The 21,016-nt window shown below is 41.2% G+C and overlaps 2 protein-coding genes across 2 annotated transcripts; one reads left to right on the top strand and one right to left on the bottom strand.

The window, feature by feature from the left end:
• Positions 1-1,692: 1,692 nt before the first annotated feature.
• On the bottom strand, positions 1,693-8,176 carry LOC129822520 (olfactory receptor 6N1-like). Its single transcript, XM_055880832.1, has 5 exons — positions 7,534-8,176; positions 7,253-7,434; positions 3,315-3,440; positions 3,050-3,220; positions 1,693-1,785 (listed from the first exon to the last, which is right to left on the bottom strand). The coding sequence occupies exons 1-5, from the start codon at positions 8,174-8,176 to the stop codon at positions 1,693-1,695; spliced, it is 1,215 nt and encodes a 404-aa protein (XP_055736807.1).
• A 3,023-nt stretch (positions 8,177-11,199) lies between these two features.
• On the top strand, positions 11,200-11,876 carry LOC129822519 (olfactory receptor 4N2-like). Its single transcript, XM_055880830.1, has 2 exons — positions 11,200-11,755; positions 11,848-11,876. Exons 1-2 carry the CDS (start codon positions 11,200-11,202, stop codon positions 11,874-11,876), a joined length of 585 nt encoding a protein of 194 aa, XP_055736805.1.
• The last annotated feature ends 9,140 nt before the right edge of the window (positions 11,877-21,016 follow it).

Below are 21,016 nucleotides of genomic sequence, written 5' to 3'. Positions count from 1 at the left end.
GTCGCACTCCTTTGCTTTATCTTGGCCAGGTCGCAGTTGTAAATGAGAACTTGTTCTCAACTGGCCTACCTGGTTAAATAAAGGTGGAATAAATAAAAAAATGAAACAAAAAAAAACAGACTTGTGGAACTCAAAAAAAAAATCTGAAGTCTTGGCTGATTTTTGATTTTCCCATGATGTCAAGCAAAGAGGCATTGAGTTTGAAGGTAGGCCTTGAAATACATCCACAGGTACACCTCCAATTAACTCAAATGATGTCAATTAGCCTATCAGAAGCTTCTAAAGCCATGACATTATTTTCTGGAATTTTCCAAGCTGTTTAAAGGCACAGTCAACTTAATGTATGTAAACTTCTGACCCACTGGAATTGTGATACAGTGAATAATAAGTGAAATAATCTGTCTGTAAACAATTGTTGGAAAAATGACATGTGGCATGCACAAAGTAGATGTCCTAACCGACTTGCCAAAACTATAGTTTGTTAGCAAGAAAAGTGTGGAGTGGTTGAAAAACAAGTTTTAATGACTCCAGCCTAAGTGTATGTAAACTTCCTACTTCAACTGTATCTACACTACCGTTCAAATTGATCAGAAATACAGTGTAGACATTGTTGTAAATGACAATGTTGTAAAAGACTATTGTAGCTGGAAATGGCTGATTAGAAAATCAGAGGCCCATTATCAGCACCCATCACTCCTGTGTTCCAATGGCACGTTGTGTTAGCTAATGCAAGTTTATAATTTTAAAAGCCTAATTCATCATTAGAAAACCCATTTGCAATTATGTTAGCACAGCTGAAAACTGTTGTTCTGATTAAAGAAGCAATAAAACTGGCCTTCTTTAGACTAGTTGAGTATCTGGAGCATTAGCATTTGTGGGTTCGATTACAGGCTCAAAATGTCCAGAAACAAAAACTTTCTTCTGAAACTCGTCAGTCTATTCTTGTTCTGAGAAATTAAGGCTATTCCATGCGAGAAATTGCCAAGAAACTGAAGATCTCGTACAGTGCTGTGTACATCTCCCTTCACAGAACAGCGCAAACTGGCGCTAACCAGAATAGAAAGAGGAGTGGGAGGCACCAGTTGTCACGAATCCCGTTTCCTGAGTCTGTTTTTGCCTGTGTTCTGTCCTGGAGGGTTTTTCCGGTGTCCTAGAACGCACCCTGTCTGGTTGCCGGACGACGTAGCTAGTTGGGAGATCTCTGATTACCCTCACCTGTATCCCATCAGCTATCTGCACACCTGGTCCTGATCATCATCCCTCCACTTCATAAGCTCTGACATCCATTCCCTGCCGGATCGTTAGCCATGAACATCATTCACCCGGAACACTCATTCCATCCCTACCTGGTCGTCGGTGGCTTCTGTTACTCCATTGGATCTGCCAATTCAATCGCCTCAACTCAACTCCGCTGCCCGCTCCGCTACCTGGATCTTTCTATCTCTACACTTAAACTTGTAAATAAATACTCACCTTCGTCTAACTCTCCTTGTCCTGGTCTGCTTCTGGGTTCAACGTTAGAAAACCGTGACAGAACGATCCGACCAGGAATGAACCCAGCGGACCTGGAATCCGTTCGCCATGCCATTACCCATCAGGAGAAGATATTGGGACAACACAGCACGGCGCTACAGGAGATAGCGATTTTAGTCCGGAACTTCTCTGCTAGCTTGACGAGTATCCAGGATCAGCTCAGTTTGCCAGCGTATCCTCCACCACCTGTTTCACCCCTCTCACCTGCCGCTTCTGGAGCGGTTTCCTTCCGTGAGCCCAAGGTACCGACGCCTGATAAGTACGAAGGGGATTTGGGAAGATGCCGTTCATTTCTTATGCAGTGTGGTTTAGTGTTTGATCTGCAGCCCCACTCTTACGCCACAGACAAGGCTAGGATAGCTTTTGTTATTGAACTGCTACGCGGTAGAGCTTTGGAATGGGCTTCAGCTGTTTGGGAACAACAGGACACCTGCATGGCGTCATACCAGGAGTTCACGGCAGAGATGAGAAAGCTTTTTGACCATCCAGTCCGAGGTAAGGACGCAGCTAAGCGTTTGTTCTCTCTTCGCCAAGGAGCTCGTTACGTGGCAGACTTTGATTGAGTTCCCGACATTGGCTGTGGAGAGTGGGTGGAATGAGGAGACACTACAAGCGGCTTTTTACCAGGGGTTGTCGGAGCAACTCAAGGATGAGCTGATCTCCTATCCGGAGCCTTGTGACCTGGACAGTTTGGTCGCATTAGCTATTAGGGTGGATAACAGAGTTCGAGAGAGAGAAGGAGGGAGAAGCCAGGTATGGAATAGGTTACTTTAAACAGGTCCCGCTGGTCCCTGGCAGTGGGAGGCTTTATGGAGTCCACAAAAAGTGCTCGGAAGCTGTCCGGGTGGTTCCCCAATGCCTCGAGCAGCCCAAGAGAGTTGAGACCATATTTGAACCTGTCATGGTTTAGACAGTATGTGTATTTAAAATAAGTGTTAAGGACAATATAGTGATGTGTATTGATTTAGGGGGGTCGACTGATTAAAAATTATTATGTTAGAGGAGGTAATGACAAGTTCTTCTTAGCCCCTGCATTAAAGTTTTTGCGTTGAAATGCATACAGGCTACTGTTTAGGATGTTGCCCCTGTGGACATTTATAATTTTAGCGATGGGGCAGTGGTCCACTCGGCTCCAGAGCGTACGTAAAATGGTTTTATGTCCATTCTGGGGAGGGGGGGCTCATTCAAAATGTATGACAAATCGAATAAGGATTGATCCTAAGGGAAAATACACTGACATTAAGGTTTTAAACTCACTTAGTCTCTGGGTCCGATGATGGAGGTGAAGATGAGGGAGAAGGAGAAAGTGAGTTAGAAGGTGAGGGGTGAAAAGAAGAAAAGTTTGGTGATGAAGGAGGTGAATGGAGAGGAGAGGAGGCTGGCGAGAGGTGAGGCGATAGGATTGCCTGTAAATGGACAGAAACAACCACACAAAGGTTATAACTATCAAGTAGTTCAAATGTAGTCCGATACAAACATCAAATATATTATTATTAGGTAGTGTCATGCTAGTCACCTGCACAACCTCCACAGACAACCACAACACATACAGTGTTGTTGACTCCCGAATTCCATGGTCCTCCAATGACCCGTTAATCGTGCTCTTCAGGGTTGCGAAGCCCGCTGCTGCCTGGAGGGTAAAGACCTCACTCCAGGCATCATCCTCCCCTACAAAATCAAACAACATCTATATAACAAAAGACCAACATTAACAATTGGAATTCAACCTGAAATGTACATTTATAGTACTGAGTTTATCAACAAGTAAATTAATGACTTACCTGAATGGATTCAGAGAGCTGGAATCTCCTAATCCGCTCCCTCGCATCTGGGTATTTGATCTTAAAGGGCACTCCATCAGGCATCTCTGGATGAGAGACCACCCTCTGTCTTCTCTCCTCTATTGACTACAACATGCATTACTGTTAGTGTTAAGTTACAGATATATTTATACCACAGCATTGTTGAATTCTAGAATGGGCATTAAAACCAGTTCAGAAAGAAAACGGCACGTAGAAATACATTTTTACCATGTATTAAGCAATGAATAATACAAGCCGTGGCGATATAGGCTCTGCTTATTCAGGGTAGCTCACTGCCCAAGCAAAGCGTCAATATAAAATAGCCTACAGGCAGTGAGTGCGGTAAGCTATACCATTGCCCCCGGCAGGAACACATAACCTAACAGGTGGAGGCTGAGGTGATGGTTGGAGCAAGAAGCCAGTGCATAGTAGCAGTAGCAGCAGGATTTCTGCCGATAAATGTGTGCTTTAGTATTATTTTCTTTGGTAACTGTAGTATAAGCAGGATAACTGTCTCCTTTCTGTACATTACCTTGGAAAAATTAACTCCACCTTGTCCCGCTGCGTCGTCCATTATTTCCAAGGTAATGTAAAGAACGTCTGCATTTATCCCTTACATAATATACAGATGATATCAACTTGGTGAAATCCCTTACCTTCCTCCGCCTGCTCTCCCACTCCTCAAAACGATGACATTTCATCTCCTGTGGCAAAAATAAGTATTGAATTCATCTGTTTTGTGTATGAAAATGTAAGTGTTTCCTGTTGGAATGCCGTTGATGTGTGATCTGAACAGATTTACTAAGCTATATCATATAAATACTTTCTCCTGGTCTGCAGCCAGAGAGAGATGGTAGGCCTCATCTTGGCCTACCAATTTAAATCTAATAAAAATTGTCCTAATATAAAACAGGGAAACAGTCCATGATCTTTAAATCAGGGAAAAAAAACGTCAATAAGTCTATGTTTAATCACAAGATAGATTCACACTTAGCTTACTTACAAAGCAAGCACTGTGCACCGCACCAAGTCCTCATGTACTACATGGATATAGGGAAAATTGACCTATCCTGTTCAGCTGCCAGATGGTAGGGTCAGCGATGAGGCAAACCCTCATAGTTATCAGCCTAATTCTCTTGGTTTGCCATCTTTGGACTCCAGCATTATTCCGTCTCCTGAACGATTGAAATATGACAACGTATGAAATATGATAACGTGCAAACGTTATAAAAGTTACAATAATGACACTCAGCATAATCGACGCCGCCCAGACTCACGCACCCCGCGGTAACGTTATCTGCTGAAATCATTAGCTAGCTAACGTTACTAGGTAGTTGTGCCGGTTAATGTTGACTTTTGCAAAATATTACCTAACCTACCAGAATTAATCCTACCTTTGAACCACCCGATCCCCCTGGGGTGGTTGTAAAGGTGGTTACACTTGGCTTGCAAAACTTAAAAAGTGGTCTCATGTTTTCAAGGTTCGACATGAGTTAGTCGTTTGTTGGTGATGATGAATGAGAAGTTTTTCATATAGTGATTGGCCAACATTTGCATATAGTTTACATATTGTTATTTGACGTGTATCTTTTTGACACGCAAAGACCCAAATGGCATTCCATAGCTGGAGGTGTAAAACACAAAAGGGGACATATTTGCATATGTTATGATCTTGTGAATGCTGGCTACATTCTCTTTTTGTTTTCTTGGAGGCTGGAGGCTGTTAAAAGAAGAAACTGTGTAGCCATAGCATGTATATCAGCTAAGAAATGCATTGCCATAAAATTAGAAGGTTGGTTATCCTCCCACAATGTCACAATGGATGCCTGAAATGTCAAATAATGTATCACTAGATTTGATTTATTACTAGATTAAGGGTATACTGTGCAACCTTGATAAGGTCTGGGTACCTTATGGAATACTGTATGACAAAATGGGTCTGTAATGAAAACATTAGATTTTTTTTTGTCAAGCATATGTATATTTTTTATGGCACACAAGACACCTATCTGATTTGCGCCTGTTTTAGTGGACTAATCCATTGAGGAGGCCGCAGGGATGCCCCGGTCCAAGAATATGGTGATTGTGGCTCAGACGCACAAGGCATGTCTCTCTCCAGAATGAGCTCTCCCGCCATTTCATGGGTATTCATAACTTCATTGTGTGCATTGTTTACTATGTCTATCAATACCCCATTACAAATATCACCAGCATAGGCTACATGTACCGTTCATTCCCATCATTTCTAATCTGCAATGTTTATTTGGTTAGGTAATTTCTGATAGGTCATTGAATATATTATTATTACAGTCATTTACCGTTCTCAATGTTGGAGTGGACATGTCTTTTGCAGAACTCACAACCTATGTGTCACGATCGTCTTGCTGTGAGAGATTGGACCAAGGCACAGCGTGTGCAAAATACATCTTCTTTTATTTAAGAAGAGATAAAACAAACAAGAAACGAACAACTATACACGAACTAACAAAATAACAAAACTGACGACCGTGAAGCTATAAAGACAGATAGTGCTGACACAAACACTACACATAGACAATTACCCACAAACAGCTGAAGCCTATGGCTGCCTTAAATATGGCTCCCAATCAGAGACAACAATAACCAGCTGTCTCTGATTGAGAACCAATTCAGGCAACCATAGACTTTCCTAGACACCTACACTGAACACTAACCCATCTACTCTACTTAACCCCCTAAACCATACAACCACCCTAGACAATACAAAAAACACATACCTTCCCCATGTCACACCCTGACCCAACTAAAATACTAAATGAAACAAAGAATACTAAGGCCAGGGCGTGACACTATGCTACACTCGTGAGAAACTTGTATTTGTCTATTTCATTCCATTTACAAGTTTTGTCAATTTTTTAAACATTTTTTTAAAACTCTGCTCTCAATGTTGAGTAAGACACCTGATTACCCATATAGAAGTAGGACTAGTCTACCTGTCCTTTGTGCAAATGTAGGCCTATAAATGTGCCCATTTAGGGATGTCTGATAGTATTTCTGATTTCCTTAACTCACCACCACTAATGAACTGTGGAGCTTCTCAAAGTAAGTTTTCTTCGCCTCAAACAGCAAAGAAACAAAGTCTGTTTCAAGAAACAATTGAGAATAACAATAGTTCCTCAAAGTATTTGAACAATATTTCCATATCTCTACCTTTCCAAAACCACTCAGCAAGACGGGAAAAATGTAATGCTCTGATCCAATGGAAACATCATAAAATACCTGACCCAGATGATAGTTGATACAATGTTTAGAGTTAGTTGCAGACAGGTCATGCATAGCCAATGTGATTTATAGGAAATACATTTTTATCAGGATATTGTTTTTATGTGTTGGCTTTATGTAGGGTATGTTTACATAGTTGGCAATTGCAATAAAAGTTACTTTTAGACTTGTATCATTTTAATTTAGATTAAGATTGTAGATAAAACACAGACAATGATTTTGAGATACAAAGACTATTATATATTAAAAGAAAACGTTCAACAATAATGTGCATATGAAAATTATTACTGGTAAGCAGATTGGTAGAAATTGTCAAATAAATTGGCACAAAGGTTGGGTGTATATATGGAAAAATATATATTTTTTAATTTATACAAATCCATTAGATTGAAAGAAAAGACTACTCTTGGTTGACTAAGATTTTTTGGGGTCGGGTAGAGTGAAATTTAGGGAGGACCCCCAGACCCCCTGCCAGGTGTTGTCCCCCCCTTCCTCTCCATTTCGAAAACAAAAGTTGCGCCCTTGGCGACAGGCATCAAGAAATGAGGCGCCATTTAACCTTGCAACAGTTTTGGCAGATTTTTACTTTTTTATTTGTTGACTTCTGATATCAGGTAGTCTCCCTGTTGTGTAAGATCTTGTAACTAATGTCTCACATCAATGGTTTTATGTGCATTACACTTTTTAAAAACTGCCCTTCGAATCTGCTGGAGGTTAAGTCCATATATGAGAGGGTTAAAGACAGGTGGTATAATAAGGAATTGTACGGCCATTGCATTACGCATATTTAGCGTACTATTTACATTATTCCACCCTTGCAAATTGTCAAACAGGGTCACTGTGATGAAAATAAATATTGTTATTAAATGTGGCACACATGTCTGTGTGAATTTAATCCTTCCCTTAGCTGACTTTACACAAGTCCTTACAATCTGACCATAAGAAAATACAATGAAAAGTAACTGTAAAACATGAACCACTAGTATAAATTTGTTCAACATCTGATTGATGGTAGTGGGTAAACAAGCATGTTTCAGTATAGACGGAATGTCACAGAAGATTTTATCAATGCGAGATCCACACAAAGGAAGTCTGACGGTTAAACTAACTACAATGAGTCCTATAAATAAAGGATAAAACCAAGAAAATAAGAGTAACTTTCTAACAGTTAAAGATGTCACAATGGTATGGTATAGTAGTGGTCTGCATATTGCCACATACCTGTCGTAAGACATCACTGTTAGAGTAGACATTTCACACATGACAGATGTGTATATTACATAGGCTTGAGTCAAACATTCACCATAAGATATCACCTGAACATCTGACTGAAGGTCCAGTAACAACTTGGGGTAGAAACCAGCAGTTCCATACAATCCATTGACACATAGACTACACAGAAAGACATACATGGGCTCATGGAGGCCTTTCCCCTGAATGATTGTTATGATCAGAGTCAAATTCACAGTGATGATGAGAAGATATGTGATAAGAGACAAGATAAAATATACTGATTTGTTGTTAAATGTCTCTTGTAAGCCAAAGAGATAAAATAACTTGACTTGGGTTGAGTTCTCCATAGCTTTTGTTACTTTTCTTCCTCTGGTCAATGCAGCAATTCTTAGTCCTTGCAAGGCTTGAGTGTGTATGGATGTGAATAAATTCAAGTGTGAAATAGTTTTAAAACAATAGTTTTAACAAAACAAATTCACATCCTCCCTTAAACTCTTATAAAAAAAAGATCCTGATATTACCTGTACATTATCAGACTTCGGAGGTGTGAAAGAAATTAAAAAACTTGTGTCCATGAAATGTCTTCTTGCTTGACAGAGGAGACTACTCCAATATCTTGCATTGCTAGCCTCTAAATATACCATAGTGTATGATCACATGGGATTGTAGTTTCAGTGTCAACATGTAACCACTCCATAGAGATGGATCTATATTGAGTTTATGACAAACAACTAATTGGATTATATTTACTTTATTTATGTTTTAACCCAGCAAACAGGAGATGTCCTAAGGACATTAGGCAACGTTCCCATTAGGTCCATTAAAGGCGGCGTTTCCCAAACTGTCCTGGGGACCCCAAGTGGTGCACGTGCATGTGTTTACCCTAGTACTACACAGCTGATTCAAATAATCAAATCTGAATGATTAGTTGATTATTTGAATCAGCTGTGTAGTGCTAGGGAAAAAAACAAAACGTGCACCCCTTTTGGATCCCCAGGTCAAAGTTTGGGAAATGTTGCTTTAAGGGTTTCAGCGAGATGTCATCCCACTGATGACTTTGTTCAATAGTCAGAACTTTGTAGGAACAGTAAAACATGACATTTACCTCGGGACCATAAGATGGCGTTCAGTACAGATACCGGTTTGGTCACAGTATAACGTTATTATAAGGTATACTGATCAAAAATGTAAACATAACATGCAACAATGTAAAAGACTTTACTGAGTTACAGTTCATATAAGGAAGTCAGTCAATTGAAATAAATAAATTATGCCATAATCTATGGATTTCACATGACTGGGAATAGACCCTTTAAAAAAAGGTAATGGTGTGGATCAGAAATCCAGTCAGTATCTGGTGATCACCATTTGCCTCATACAGCGCAACACATCTCATTCGCATAGAGTTAATCATGCTGTTGATTGTGGAATGTTGTCCCAGTCCTCTTCAATGGCTGTGCGAAGTTGCTGGATATTGGCTGGAACTGGAACACCTTGTCGTACACGTCAATCCAGATTATCCCAAACACGCTCAATGGGTGACATGTCTGGTGAGTATGCAGACCATGGAAGAACTGGGACATTTTCAGCTTCCAGAAATTGTGTACAGATCCTTGCGACATGGGGCTGTGTATGATCATGCTAATACTTGAGGTGATGGCAGCTGATGAGTGGCACGACAATGGGCTTCAGGATCTTGTCATTGTGTGTCTGTGCATTTAAATTGCAATCGACAAAATGCAATTGTGTTCTGTGTTCATAGCTTATGCCTGCCCATACGATATCTCCACCACCCTGTTCACAACGTTGACATCAGCAAACCCGCTCGCCCACACCACACCATACACGTAGTCTGCAGATGTGAGGTCGGTTGGACTTACATCAAAATTCTCTAAAACAACGTTGGAGGCTGCTTATGGTAAATAAATTAACGTTAAATTCTTTGGCAACAGCTCTGGTGGACATTCCTACAGTCAGCATGCCAATTGCACCCTCCCACAAAACTTGAGGCATCTGTGCCATTTTGTTGTGTGACAAACCTGTACATTTTTGAGTGGCCTTTTATTGTCCCCAGCACAAGATGCACAGGTAAAATTATCATGCTGTTCAATCACCTTCTTGATATGCCACACCTGTCAGGTGGATGGATTATCTTGGCAAATGAGAAATGTACACTAACAGGGATGTAACCAAATTTGTGGACCAAATTTGAGATAATCAACTTTTTGTGGGTATGGAACATTTCTGGGATCTTTCATTTCCGCTCATGAAACACGGGACCAATAATTTACATGTTGTGTTCATATTTCTGTTCATTGTATTTTGAAGTCCATTAGGGAACATTACGAAAAGGTTCCTATTTGTGTCGGACATTTTCCATGAGACATTCAATGTCCAAAAGGAGACATTTCATTATCGTCAAGGGGATGTCACATGATGGTAGTTTTTAGGCCGATCTCAAGACTTCCTTTTACTAGTCTTCAGGACATCACGATATGATCCCAGGGGAACGTTCGTTGGGGAACCTTTGTCTAGTTCCCTGTAAGTTACTAGGATGTTACCGAGTACCATATCAGGACCATGCCAGGTACTTTTTAGGACATTCTCTGGACTTAATTTGACTAGTCTTCAGTACGTTGCATGATGGTCCCAAGGGAACTTTCTCTGGGGGACCTTTGTCTAGTTCTTGCTAAGTTACTAGGACGTCACTGAGGATCATATCAGGACTTTCTTAGGACGTTCTCAGGACTTACATTTTAATAGTCATTAGGACATTGCGTGATGGTCCCAAGGGAACATCCCTGCAAACAAAAAATGTTTTTGTTATTTTTTATTTGACCTTTATTAAAATAAGCAAGTCCAGTGCTAGGTCCAAAAAATCCACATGCAACCCTTGTGCTCCCCAGGACAGATTTGGGAAACGCTGTCTTAAAGGGACCAAAACAGAGTAAATAGAATCTAATGAGTTGCTTGTCGTAAACTCAATATAGATCCATCTCTATGGAGTGGTTACATGTTGAGACTGAAACTACAATCCCATGTGATCATACACTATGATATATTTAGAGGCTAGTAGAACAAGTTATTGGAGCAGTCTCCTCTATCAAGCAAGAAGACATTTCATGGACACAAGTTTTTTCATTTCTTTTACACCTCAGAAGTCTGATAATATACAGATATTATCGGGATCTTTTTTTGATAAGAGTTTGAGGGAGGATGTGAATTTGTTTTGTTAAAACTATTGTGTTTAGTCTGAGCCTAAACAGAATCAAATTATTCACACTTGCATTCATTCACATCCATACACGCTCAAGCCTTGCAAGAACTAAGAATTGCTGCATTGATCAGAGGAAGAAACTTAACCAAATCTATGGAGAACTCAACCCAAGTCAAGTTCTTTTATCTCTTTGGCTTACAAGAGACATTTAACAACAAATCGGTCTTTTTTATCTTGTCTCTTATCACATACCTTCTCATCATCACTGTGAATCTGACTCTGATCATAACAATCATTCAGGAGAAAGGTCTCCATGAGCCCATGTATATCTTTCTGTGTAGTTTATGTGTCAATGGATTGTATGGAACTGCTGGTTTCTACCCCAAGATCTTACTGGACCTTCAGTCAGATGTTCAGGTGATATCTTATGGTGGATGTTTGACTCAAGCCTATGTCATATACACATCTGTCCTGTGTGAAATTTCTACTCTAACAGTGATGTCTTACGACAGGTATGTGGCAATATGCAGACCACTACTATACCATACCATTGTGACATCTTTAACTGTTAGAAAGTTACTCTTATTTTCTTGGTCTTATCCTTTATTTATAGCACTCATATCAGTTATTTCAGCTGTCAGAATTCCTTTGTGTGGGTCTCGTATTGATAAGATATTCTGTGACATTCCGTCTATACTGAAACATGCATGTTTACCCATTACAATCAATCCGATTTTGAACAAATGTATAATAGTGATTCATGTTTTACAGTTACTTTTCATTGTATTTTCTTACTGTCAGATTGTAAGGAATTGTGTAAAGTCAGCTAAGGGAAGGATTAAATTCACACAGACATGTGTGCCACATTTAATAACAATGGTTATTTCCGTCACAGTGACCCTGTTTGATACTTTGCAAGGGTGGAATATTGTAAATATTACTCTAAATATGCGTAACGCAATGGCTGTACAATTCCTTATTATACCACCTGTCTTTAACCCTGTCATATATGGACTTAACCTCCAGCAGATTCGAAGGGCAGTTTTTAGAAAGTGTAATGCACATAAAATCATTGATATGAAACGTTAGTTACATGATCTTACACAACAGGGAGACTTCCTCATATCAGAAGTCAACAAAAATAAAAGGTAACATCTGTAACAACTTTTGCAAGTTTAAATTGTGCCTCATTTATTGAGACCTATAGCACTTTGGTTTTAGAAGTGAGGGGGGGGGGGGGCAGCTGGCAGGATGTCTGGGGTCCTCCTACATCTTTTGGGATATCTAATGCTAATTTCCTGCATTTCTACTAATGCTGTACTCGTCTAACAAAAATTTTGGTCAACCAAGCATAGTGTTTTCTTTCGACCAATTGATTTGTCAACATTTTAAACATGTATTTTCCCATATATAGACATATCCTATGTAGCTATGCATCTTACCATTTCTACCAATCTGCGTGTCAGTTGTGATTTTCATTTGCACATTTTCGTGGAATATTTTCATTTAATTTTTAATACTCTTTGTATTTCAAAAGCATTCTCTGTGGTTAATCTACATTCTACAATCGTAATTTAAATGAAAATGACACAGATCTAAAAGTAACTTTTATTGCCACTGCCAACTATGTAAAAATAGTCTACATCAATCCAACACATAAAAACATTGCAGCCAGCAGGCAGAAAATTTCCTGATAAATATAAATATCTTATAAATCACATTGGCTATGCATGACCTGTCTGCAATGAACTCTAAACATTGTATCATCTATCAACTGGGTCAGGTAGTTTATGACGTTTCCACTGGATCGGAGCATTACATTTTTCCATTTCATGCCAAGTGATTATCGAAAGGGAGAGAGCTGGAAATATTGTTAAAATACTTTGAAGTACTATTGTCATTCTTAACTGATTCTATAAACAGACTTTGTTTACTTGCTGTTTGAGGTGAGGAAAAATACTTTGAGAAGCTAAACAGCTCATTAGTGGTGGTGAGTTAAGACAATCATAAATAGTATCAGACAGGTAGGCCAGGTAGATTGGTCCTACTTCTATATCTGTAATCAGGTGCACGTCCTCAACCAAAATGTACAGAAGTGTTTTCTATCAAAAAACAATGAAGAAATTGACTAAACTCATAAATGGAATGAAAGAAACAAAAACTGGTTTCTCACAACTGTAACATAGGTTGTGAGTTCTGCAAAACACATGTCCACTCCGACATTGAGAATGGAAAATGACTGTAATAATAATATATTCAATGAAATTACCGTAACCAAATAAACATTGCAGAATAGACATTATGGTAATTAAGGGGAAATATGAACTACTACTGGGGAAATTTGTAATGGGGAATAGATAGACATAGCAAGCAATGTACACAATGAAGTTAGGGAACAATGAATATCCACAAAATGGCAGGAGAGAGCTCATTTTGGAGAGAGACGTGCCTTGTGCATCTGAGCCACAATCCACATAGTCTTGGACCGTGGCATCCCTGCGGCCTCCTCAATGGATAAGTCCACTGAGAGGCGCAAATCAGAAAATATATATTTGTGACTGCTTGACAAATTTTTTTTTTATGTTTTCATTACAGACCCCATAAGGTACCCAGACCTTATCAGAGTTGTACAGTATACCCTTAATCTAGTAATAAATCAAATCTAGTGATACATAATTTGACATTGCTGCCATCCATTGTGAAATTGTGGGAGGATAACCAACCTTCCAATGAAGGTTAGCTGCTATAAATGCTATGGTTACACAGTTTCTTCTTAAATAGCCTCCAGTATCAACAATTCCAAGCAAACAAAAACAGGGAAAGTGAGAATCTGTAGACATGCTGAGACAAAAGAACATAGTCTTTGCCAGAATTTAGCCAGCCTTCACACGATCATGACATATTCAAATTTGTGCCCTTTAGTGTTTTACACCTCCAGCAGAATAGTTACATTTCTGAGTGCTTGATTTTCAGTTTCATTGGCATATAATATGTTTAATGGATGGTTTTACACTGCAGTGATTTATGTCTGAGATTATATGAACATGACTGTGCATTCATACATGTCTGTATCAATCCATCATCGTCAATAGTGTCTCCCAGGTCTTCCTCACATTTTTGTTTGACATGTTTTGTGTCATCAGGAAAAGCCTCTATCAAACCTTGACATAATTTGGAAATCAACTTTAGAGGTTTGTCAGACTGCCTTAAAATAGTTTCAATCTTTGAAGCTTCTGGCTTGTCCAGTGATTGCTGCACTGAGAGAATAAAGTGTTGCATCTGAACAAGTTCACCTCAGCAGTCACAGACCGGTGTTCCCTGGTTGCCTGACCCTGAGACACCTGTCACCATCTGATCCTGCTCAGATGAAGTATGAGAAAGAACTACCTTGAAGTACATTTATACATTATATTATCCAAGAATATAATCAATGGTTCAATAATTGAAATGATCATTATTCCCAGATCTCAGACTGTATCCTACCCATCAACTCAAGATGGATTTTTGTAACCATTCAATAATTGTTATAATATACTGCAAAGGCCCTAAGAATTGTCAAAGACTCCAGCCACCCTGGTCATAGACCAGGGGTGGGCAAACTTTTTGACTCGCGGGCCACAATGGGTTCTAAAATTTGACAGAGGGGCCGGGCCAGGAGCATTTGGAGGGAGTGTTTGGGCCGGATATACTAAAGCATTAAATGTAGTGTGTGCAAACCTCATAGCACAGTAAGAACACTACAACCCAATTTATTAACTGTCTTTCAAATGTGAAAAATAGCCCTTATCAGTTAATAAATTTGTCTCAAGGAATATGCAAGTTATGGCATTTACATACTATTTCGCAGATACCGGGATGAGGAAATGTAAATAGATTAAAATAACATACGCACTGTGATTTATCAAGATTGCGTCTGTTTTTAATAAGTTTCAATCGAAGGTGCAAAGTTAAAGAAATCAACATTTATTGAAAAATGGAATCACTTTCAACATTCAAAACATATTATTACACAACGAAATACTCAAGCTCAATAATATCTACTTGTGTTAAACTCCGCAAAATCATGGATGGATTGTCCTGACCGTGCGCTCTACAAACTCGCCACGGACGCCCTCGCCTTCACGCGCAAACAGTACACGTGTATCGTTGCCAAGCACACAGACATAGGCTGTATTAAATATCCTACCTGCAGCTGAAAATTTAAATTTAAATTAAGAGCGATGTGCGGCGTGTTAATAAAGCTACTGTACCGCTGCTGTGCGTAAATACGCATTACTCTTAATTAAAAGACGCACTTCCAAACTTTCCATATGCATTTTTTCATAACACAGCAGAAAAACTCACCATTTCAGTGGGAACAGTGTTGTTGGTCTCCCTTTTTTGCCAGTGCATCAAAGTCTGGAGTTAGTTTTGTTGTGGCAATTCTCAGGACAGATCTGAGGTGTTGGTCAGTTAACTTGGATCTGTGATGGGCTTTGTTGATTTTCATGATGCTAAACGTCTGCTCACACACGTAGGTCGAGCCAAACAACACCAGCATCTTCTGCGCCGTCCTCCGGAGGTTTGGAAACGCGGTCTCGTTAAGCGTAAAAGTCATTCAGTTTAAGAGACTTGAACTGAATGAACTGATTTTGCTAAACTGATTTTTTCAAACTTGGCTTTGCTCTCCGGACACAAGAGACCTGCTGTCTCTACCATGCACTCTTTCAAAAACTCGCCTTCGGAGAAAGGCTTGCTAGCCTTTGCTAATTTGAATGCCAGCAAATAACTTGCCTTGGTACTTGACTCTTGAATTGCAGTTTGTCGGTGAAAAAAGTTCTGTTGACTCTGTAAATTAGCTGCCAACCTCTGAGCAGTAGCCGCCCGTTCTTGTGTTGACTGCTTGCTAGCATAGTTTGCATGCTTCGTGGCAAAGTGACGGCTGATATTGTACTCTTTGAAAACCGCAACAGCTTCTTGGCATATCAGACATACAGCCGTTGATCGGACTTCAGTGAATAAGTATTTTGTTGTCCACTCCTTATTAAACACTCGGCATTCGCTGTCCACTTTCCTTCTCTTTGGTCCGCTCATTTTCACAGAAGGGCTTAATGGTGACGTGAAACGAAATGAAAATTAAAGTGAAATAAAGAGAAATACGCGCCACTCCAACAACGGTCAATGTGTTTTGAGTGCGCCATCTATTGGGGAAACGTGGGCATTGCAGGGAAAGGGGGAAAAAAGGAGGTTTTTACTATAATTTGGACAAGTTCGGCGGGCCGGATTAAAAAGCCTAACGGGCCGTATGTGGCCCGCGGGCCGTAGTTTGCCCATGTCTGTCATAGACTGTTCTCTCTGCTACTGCATGGCAAGCGGTACCGGATCGCTAAGTCTAGGTCCAAGAGGCTTTTAAACAGCTTCCACCCCCCCGCCCCCCCTCTTTTACTTTACACCGTTGCTACTGTCGGACAAAATTCATGACTATGGGTGATTTTCCAGTATCTAGACTGTTCTCCCAGAAGTAGTAAGCAGATCTAGTAATGAATAGACATGTGCAAGCAGAATAAAGGCTGAGCTCAGGTGAATGAACAGAGCTGGGTCAACATGGAGTTAATCATTAGACATGTAAAAACAGAACATACACAGAAAATGTATGCCTGTGCTGTTATAGGCCTGAGGGAAGTCATTACCTGGTCCTGTGACTAGCATTGAGACATGCAATTGCATTTTGAATGTATGCCTGTGCTGTTGTAGGCCTGAGGGAAGTCATTACCTGGTCCTGTGACTAGCATTGAGACATGCAATTGCATTTTGAATGTATGCCTGTGCTGTTGTAGGCCTGAGGGAAGTCATTACCTGGTCGTGCGACTGGCTTTAGGGCATGTAGTTGTATTGTATATGTATGTCTGTGCCATTACAGGCTTGGGGAGAGCCATTGTGTAGTCCTATGAGTATCATTTGACAGACACCTGCATTATGTGTGTGTCTTATTTCTTGTATCATTGCTATGGATACGCCACCAATAGAATCTGTAAACAAGCAAGAATTGAGGCAGAAAGACAATGGTGGCTAGAGGCCACCGGGGTGTTAATCATCTACATAGAGGGGAGTGACCATGTGTGTTATCTGAAGGTGGAAACCTATAAGGCCTGAGGTCTGTGTCAAGAGAATTTAGTCGTTCCATGGAATTGCGAGGCTTTGTTTCTTTTTGTAATAAAGTCTATTTGAATTCACAAGCTCCGGTATTTGAGAAATATTTCATTCAAAATTTCCATGACGCTACTCTCTGTTGTTATCTATGCATAGTCACTTTAATAACTCTACCTACATGTACATACTACCTCAACTAACCGGTGCCCCAACACATTGACTCTGTGTCTGTACCCCCCTGTTTAGTCTCGTGATTGTTATTTTACTGCTGCTCTTTAATTACTTCTTACTTTAATCTCTTATTCTTATCCATATTTATTTTGGTTAGGGGCTCGTTGGTTAGGGGCTCGTAAGCAAGCATTTCACTGTAAGGTCTACACCTGTTGCATGTGATCAAATTTGGTTTGATTTGAAAATTCAACTGAGCTTTGTAGACTGGTCTTCACTGGCTGTCTGACCCTGCTGGGACACCTGTCACCATCTGATCCTGCTAAGACATGATGAGCATAGTGTTATGTACTGACTGTGCACCAAGACAGTGAAGCTTGTAGATCTGTTTAGTGTAAAAACGTGTCAGTGTAAAAAGTAGGGAAATATATAGGGAAACTGACAGATTGCATTGCTATACTGATTCTAATAAAAACTCACAGTGCACTGTCAAAAAACGTCAGAATATCAGTCTTCAATCGTTTAGCCGCTGGTTTCATCATTTGATTCAGGTCTAGTGTGATTGAGAAAAAAATAATGGTTAAAGTTAGTGAACTAGTTAGCTAGCTAACATTAGCCAACTTTTGGCTAGCTCTAATGGTATCAACTGGCAAAAATGAGCTAAGGTAATTTACTTCTGTTGAAACGGTACAAAACAAAGTCTACAAAACATTTATGTATACAGAATAGTTGTTAGATAATGCTAGAGCTGAACCTGCAAAACACCAGTCTCATCATCAACAGTGAAGAGGCGACTCTGGGATCCTCTGTCAGGTGTTTGTGTTCTTTTGCCCATCTTAATCTTTTATTTTTATTGGCCAGTCTGAGATATGGCTTTGTCTTTGCAACTCTGCTTAGAAGGCCAGCATCCCGGAGTCGCCTCTTCACTGTTTACGTTGAGACTGGTGTTTTGCGGGTACTATTTAATGAAGCTGTCAGTTGAGGACTTGTGAGGCATCTGTTTCTCAAACTAGACACTCTATTGTGCTTGTCCTCTTGCTCAGTTTTGCACCGCGGCCTCCCACTCCTCTTTCTATTCTGGTTAGAGACAGTTTGCTTCTGTGAAGGGAGTAGTACACAGTGTTGTTCGAGATCTTCAGTTTCTTGGCAATTTCTCGCATGGAATAGCCTTAATTTCTCAGAACAAGAATAGACTGACGATTTTCTTTGTTTCTGGCCATTTTGAGCCTGTAAATCGAACCCACAAATGCTGATGCTCCAGATACTCAACTAGTCTAAAAACATTAACAACAATGTCTACACTGTATTATTTTAATGGACAAAATGTTTTCTTTTCTTTCAAAAACAAGGAGGTTTCTAAGTGACCCCAAACTTTTGATTGGTAGTGTTTATAGAAAACATTTATTTTTCATATTTTTATCAGATTTGTACTGTGTACTTGAGCTTGTGTCCTCAAAAGTGACTATACCTCAGCAATTTATATGTATTTTTACAAGAAAGGAGTCATTTTAAACTTTATTGGATTATGCAGCACTACTTTGATTATGGCCCAATGAGTGTTTCTGTAGATTACATTTTAGATTACATTTAGTTATTAATTTACACTGAGTGCACAAAACATTACGAACACCTTCCCAATATTGAATTGCAGCCCCTTTTGTCCTCAGAACAGCCTCAATTCATTGGGGGCATGGAGTCTACAAGGCGTAGAAAGCATTCCATAGTGATGCTGGCAATGTTGACTCCAATGCTTGCCACATTTGTGGCAAATTGTCCGGATTACCTCTGGGTGATGGATAGGGCTGTGGCGGTCACACAATTTGTCAGCCTGTGATTGTCAAGCAAATAACTGCCCGCGGGCGTTCGGAGAGGGTCCTGTGCGTTTCACCACCCAGCGCCCTGGCTCCCATCCCGATGGAGTTGGGAGGGGCCGCGCCTAGGGGTACCGGAGGAGGAGGCCCCCCATGCACCAGCTGTGGTCGGAGAGGACACACGGACGATCGGTGCTGGGGGGGTCTGTCTGTGAGTCGAGATGTCAGGCGGAACACTTCTCGATCACCCCAGGTGAGTCAGCACCAAACTCACTCAGAACCCCCTGTTGGTCACATGTTTGTCTTAATTTTTTTCCTTTATTTTTTCCCCTCTTCCCAGCATAGGGCACTAGTCGATTCAAGTGCAGCTGGGAACTTTATGGATCGCCGCCTCGCCCGTAAGTTGGGCGTTCCGCTTGTGCCGATAGATTCTCCCTTTCCCGTGCACTCCCTAGATAGCCGGCCATTAGGGTCAGGTGTGGTCAGGGAGGCCACAGTTCCCCTGGACATGGTGACGCAGGGGAATCATAGGGAACGTATCAGTCTGTATATTATTGATTCGCCTGCGTTTCCAGTGGTGCTGGGTATTCCCTGGTTGGCCCGGCACAATCCCAATATTTCGTGGAGACAGGGGGTTCTCCGTGGGTGGTCAGAGGAGTGTTCTGGAAGGTGTCTGGGAGTTTCCCTTGGTGCCACGTCGGTGGAGAGTCCAGACCAGGGTTCCACGTTGCGCATTCCCCCCGAGTATGCCGATTTGGCAATCGCTTTCTGTAAAAGGAAAGCGACGAAATTACCACCACATCGACCGGGTAGGGATTGTGCGATAGATCTCCAGGTTAACGCTGCGCTTCCCAAGAGTCACGTGTACCCTTTGTCCCAAGAGGAGACGTTGGCTATGGAGACATATGTCGCGGAGTATCTGGGACAGGGGTACATTCGGCCCTCCATCTCACCCGTCTCCTCGAGTTTCTTTTTTGTAAAGAAAAGGGAGCGAGGTTTGCGTCCGTGTATTGATTATAGAGGTCTAAATGCCATCACAGTGGGGTTTAGTTACCCACTACCTTTCATCGCTTCGGCGGTGGAATCATTTCACGGAGCGCAGTTCTTTACAAAACTGGACCTCAGGAGCGCGTACAGTCTGGTGCGTATTCGGAAAGGAGACGAGTGGAAAACCGCATTTAGTACCACATCGGGCCACTATGAGTACTGTGTCATGCCGTATGGGTTAAAGAATGCTCCAGCCGTTTTCCAATCCTTTGTAGACGACATTCTCAGGGACCTGCACGTACAGGGGGTAGTTGTGTATATCGATGACATTCTGATCTACTCAACTACTCACGCCGCGCATGTATCTCTGGTACGCAAAGTGCTTGGCAGACTGCTGGAGCATGACTTATACGTCAAGGCTGAGAAGTGTGTGTTCTCCAAACAAGCCGTTTCCTTCCTGGGTTATCGAATTCCCACCTCGGGGGTGGTGGTGGAGAGTGACCGCATAAAGGCCGTGCGTAATTGGCCGACTCCGACCACGGTAAAAGAGGTGCAGCGGTTTTTGGGTTTTGCCAACTACTACCGGAGATTTATCCGGGGTTTTGGTCAGGTAGCGGCTCCCATTACCTCACTGCTAAAGGGGGACCCGGTGCGGTTGCGGTGGTCAGCGGCGGCGGACGGAGCTTTCAACAGGTTGAAGGCTCTGTTCACGGATGCTCCCGTGTTGGCGCATCCGGATCCCTCTTTAGCATTCATAGTGGAGGTGGACGCGTCCGAGGCTGGGGTGGGTGCCGTGCTATCACAGCGCTCGGGTACGCCACCAAAACTCCGCCCCTGCGCTTTCTTCTCTAGTAAGCTCAGTGCAGCGGAGCGTA

Source organism: Salvelinus fontinalis, chromosome 24, assembly GCF_029448725.1.
Source record: "Salvelinus fontinalis isolate EN_2023a chromosome 24, ASM2944872v1, whole genome shotgun sequence".
Classification (NCBI taxonomy): Eukaryota; Metazoa; Chordata; class Actinopteri; order Salmoniformes; family Salmonidae; genus Salvelinus; species Salvelinus fontinalis.
The sequence above is the reverse complement of the archived record's forward strand: the minus strand, read 5'-3'. Positions and strand labels throughout refer to the sequence as shown.

Coding starts and splice junctions, on each gene's coding strand:
- LOC129822520 (XM_055880832.1), bottom strand. CDS start 8,176: ATGGAGAACTCAACCCAAGTCAAGTTATTTTATCTCTTTGGCTTACAA. Junction 3,441..7,252: donor ATGCACATAAAACCATTGAT/GTGAGACATTAG, acceptor TGCATGTTGTAG/TCAATAGAGGAGAGAAGACA. Junction 1,786..3,049: donor TGTCTGTGGAGGTTGTGCAG/GTGACTAGCATG, acceptor CGTACTTATCAG/GCGTCGGTACCTTGGGCTCA.
- LOC129822519 (XM_055880830.1), top strand. CDS start 11,200: ATGGAGAACTCAACCCAAGTCAAGTTCTTTTATCTCTTTGGCTTACAA. Junction 11,756..11,847: donor GTCTATACTGAAACATGCAT/GTTTACCCATTA, acceptor TCTTACTGTCAG/ATTGTAAGGAATTGTGTAAA.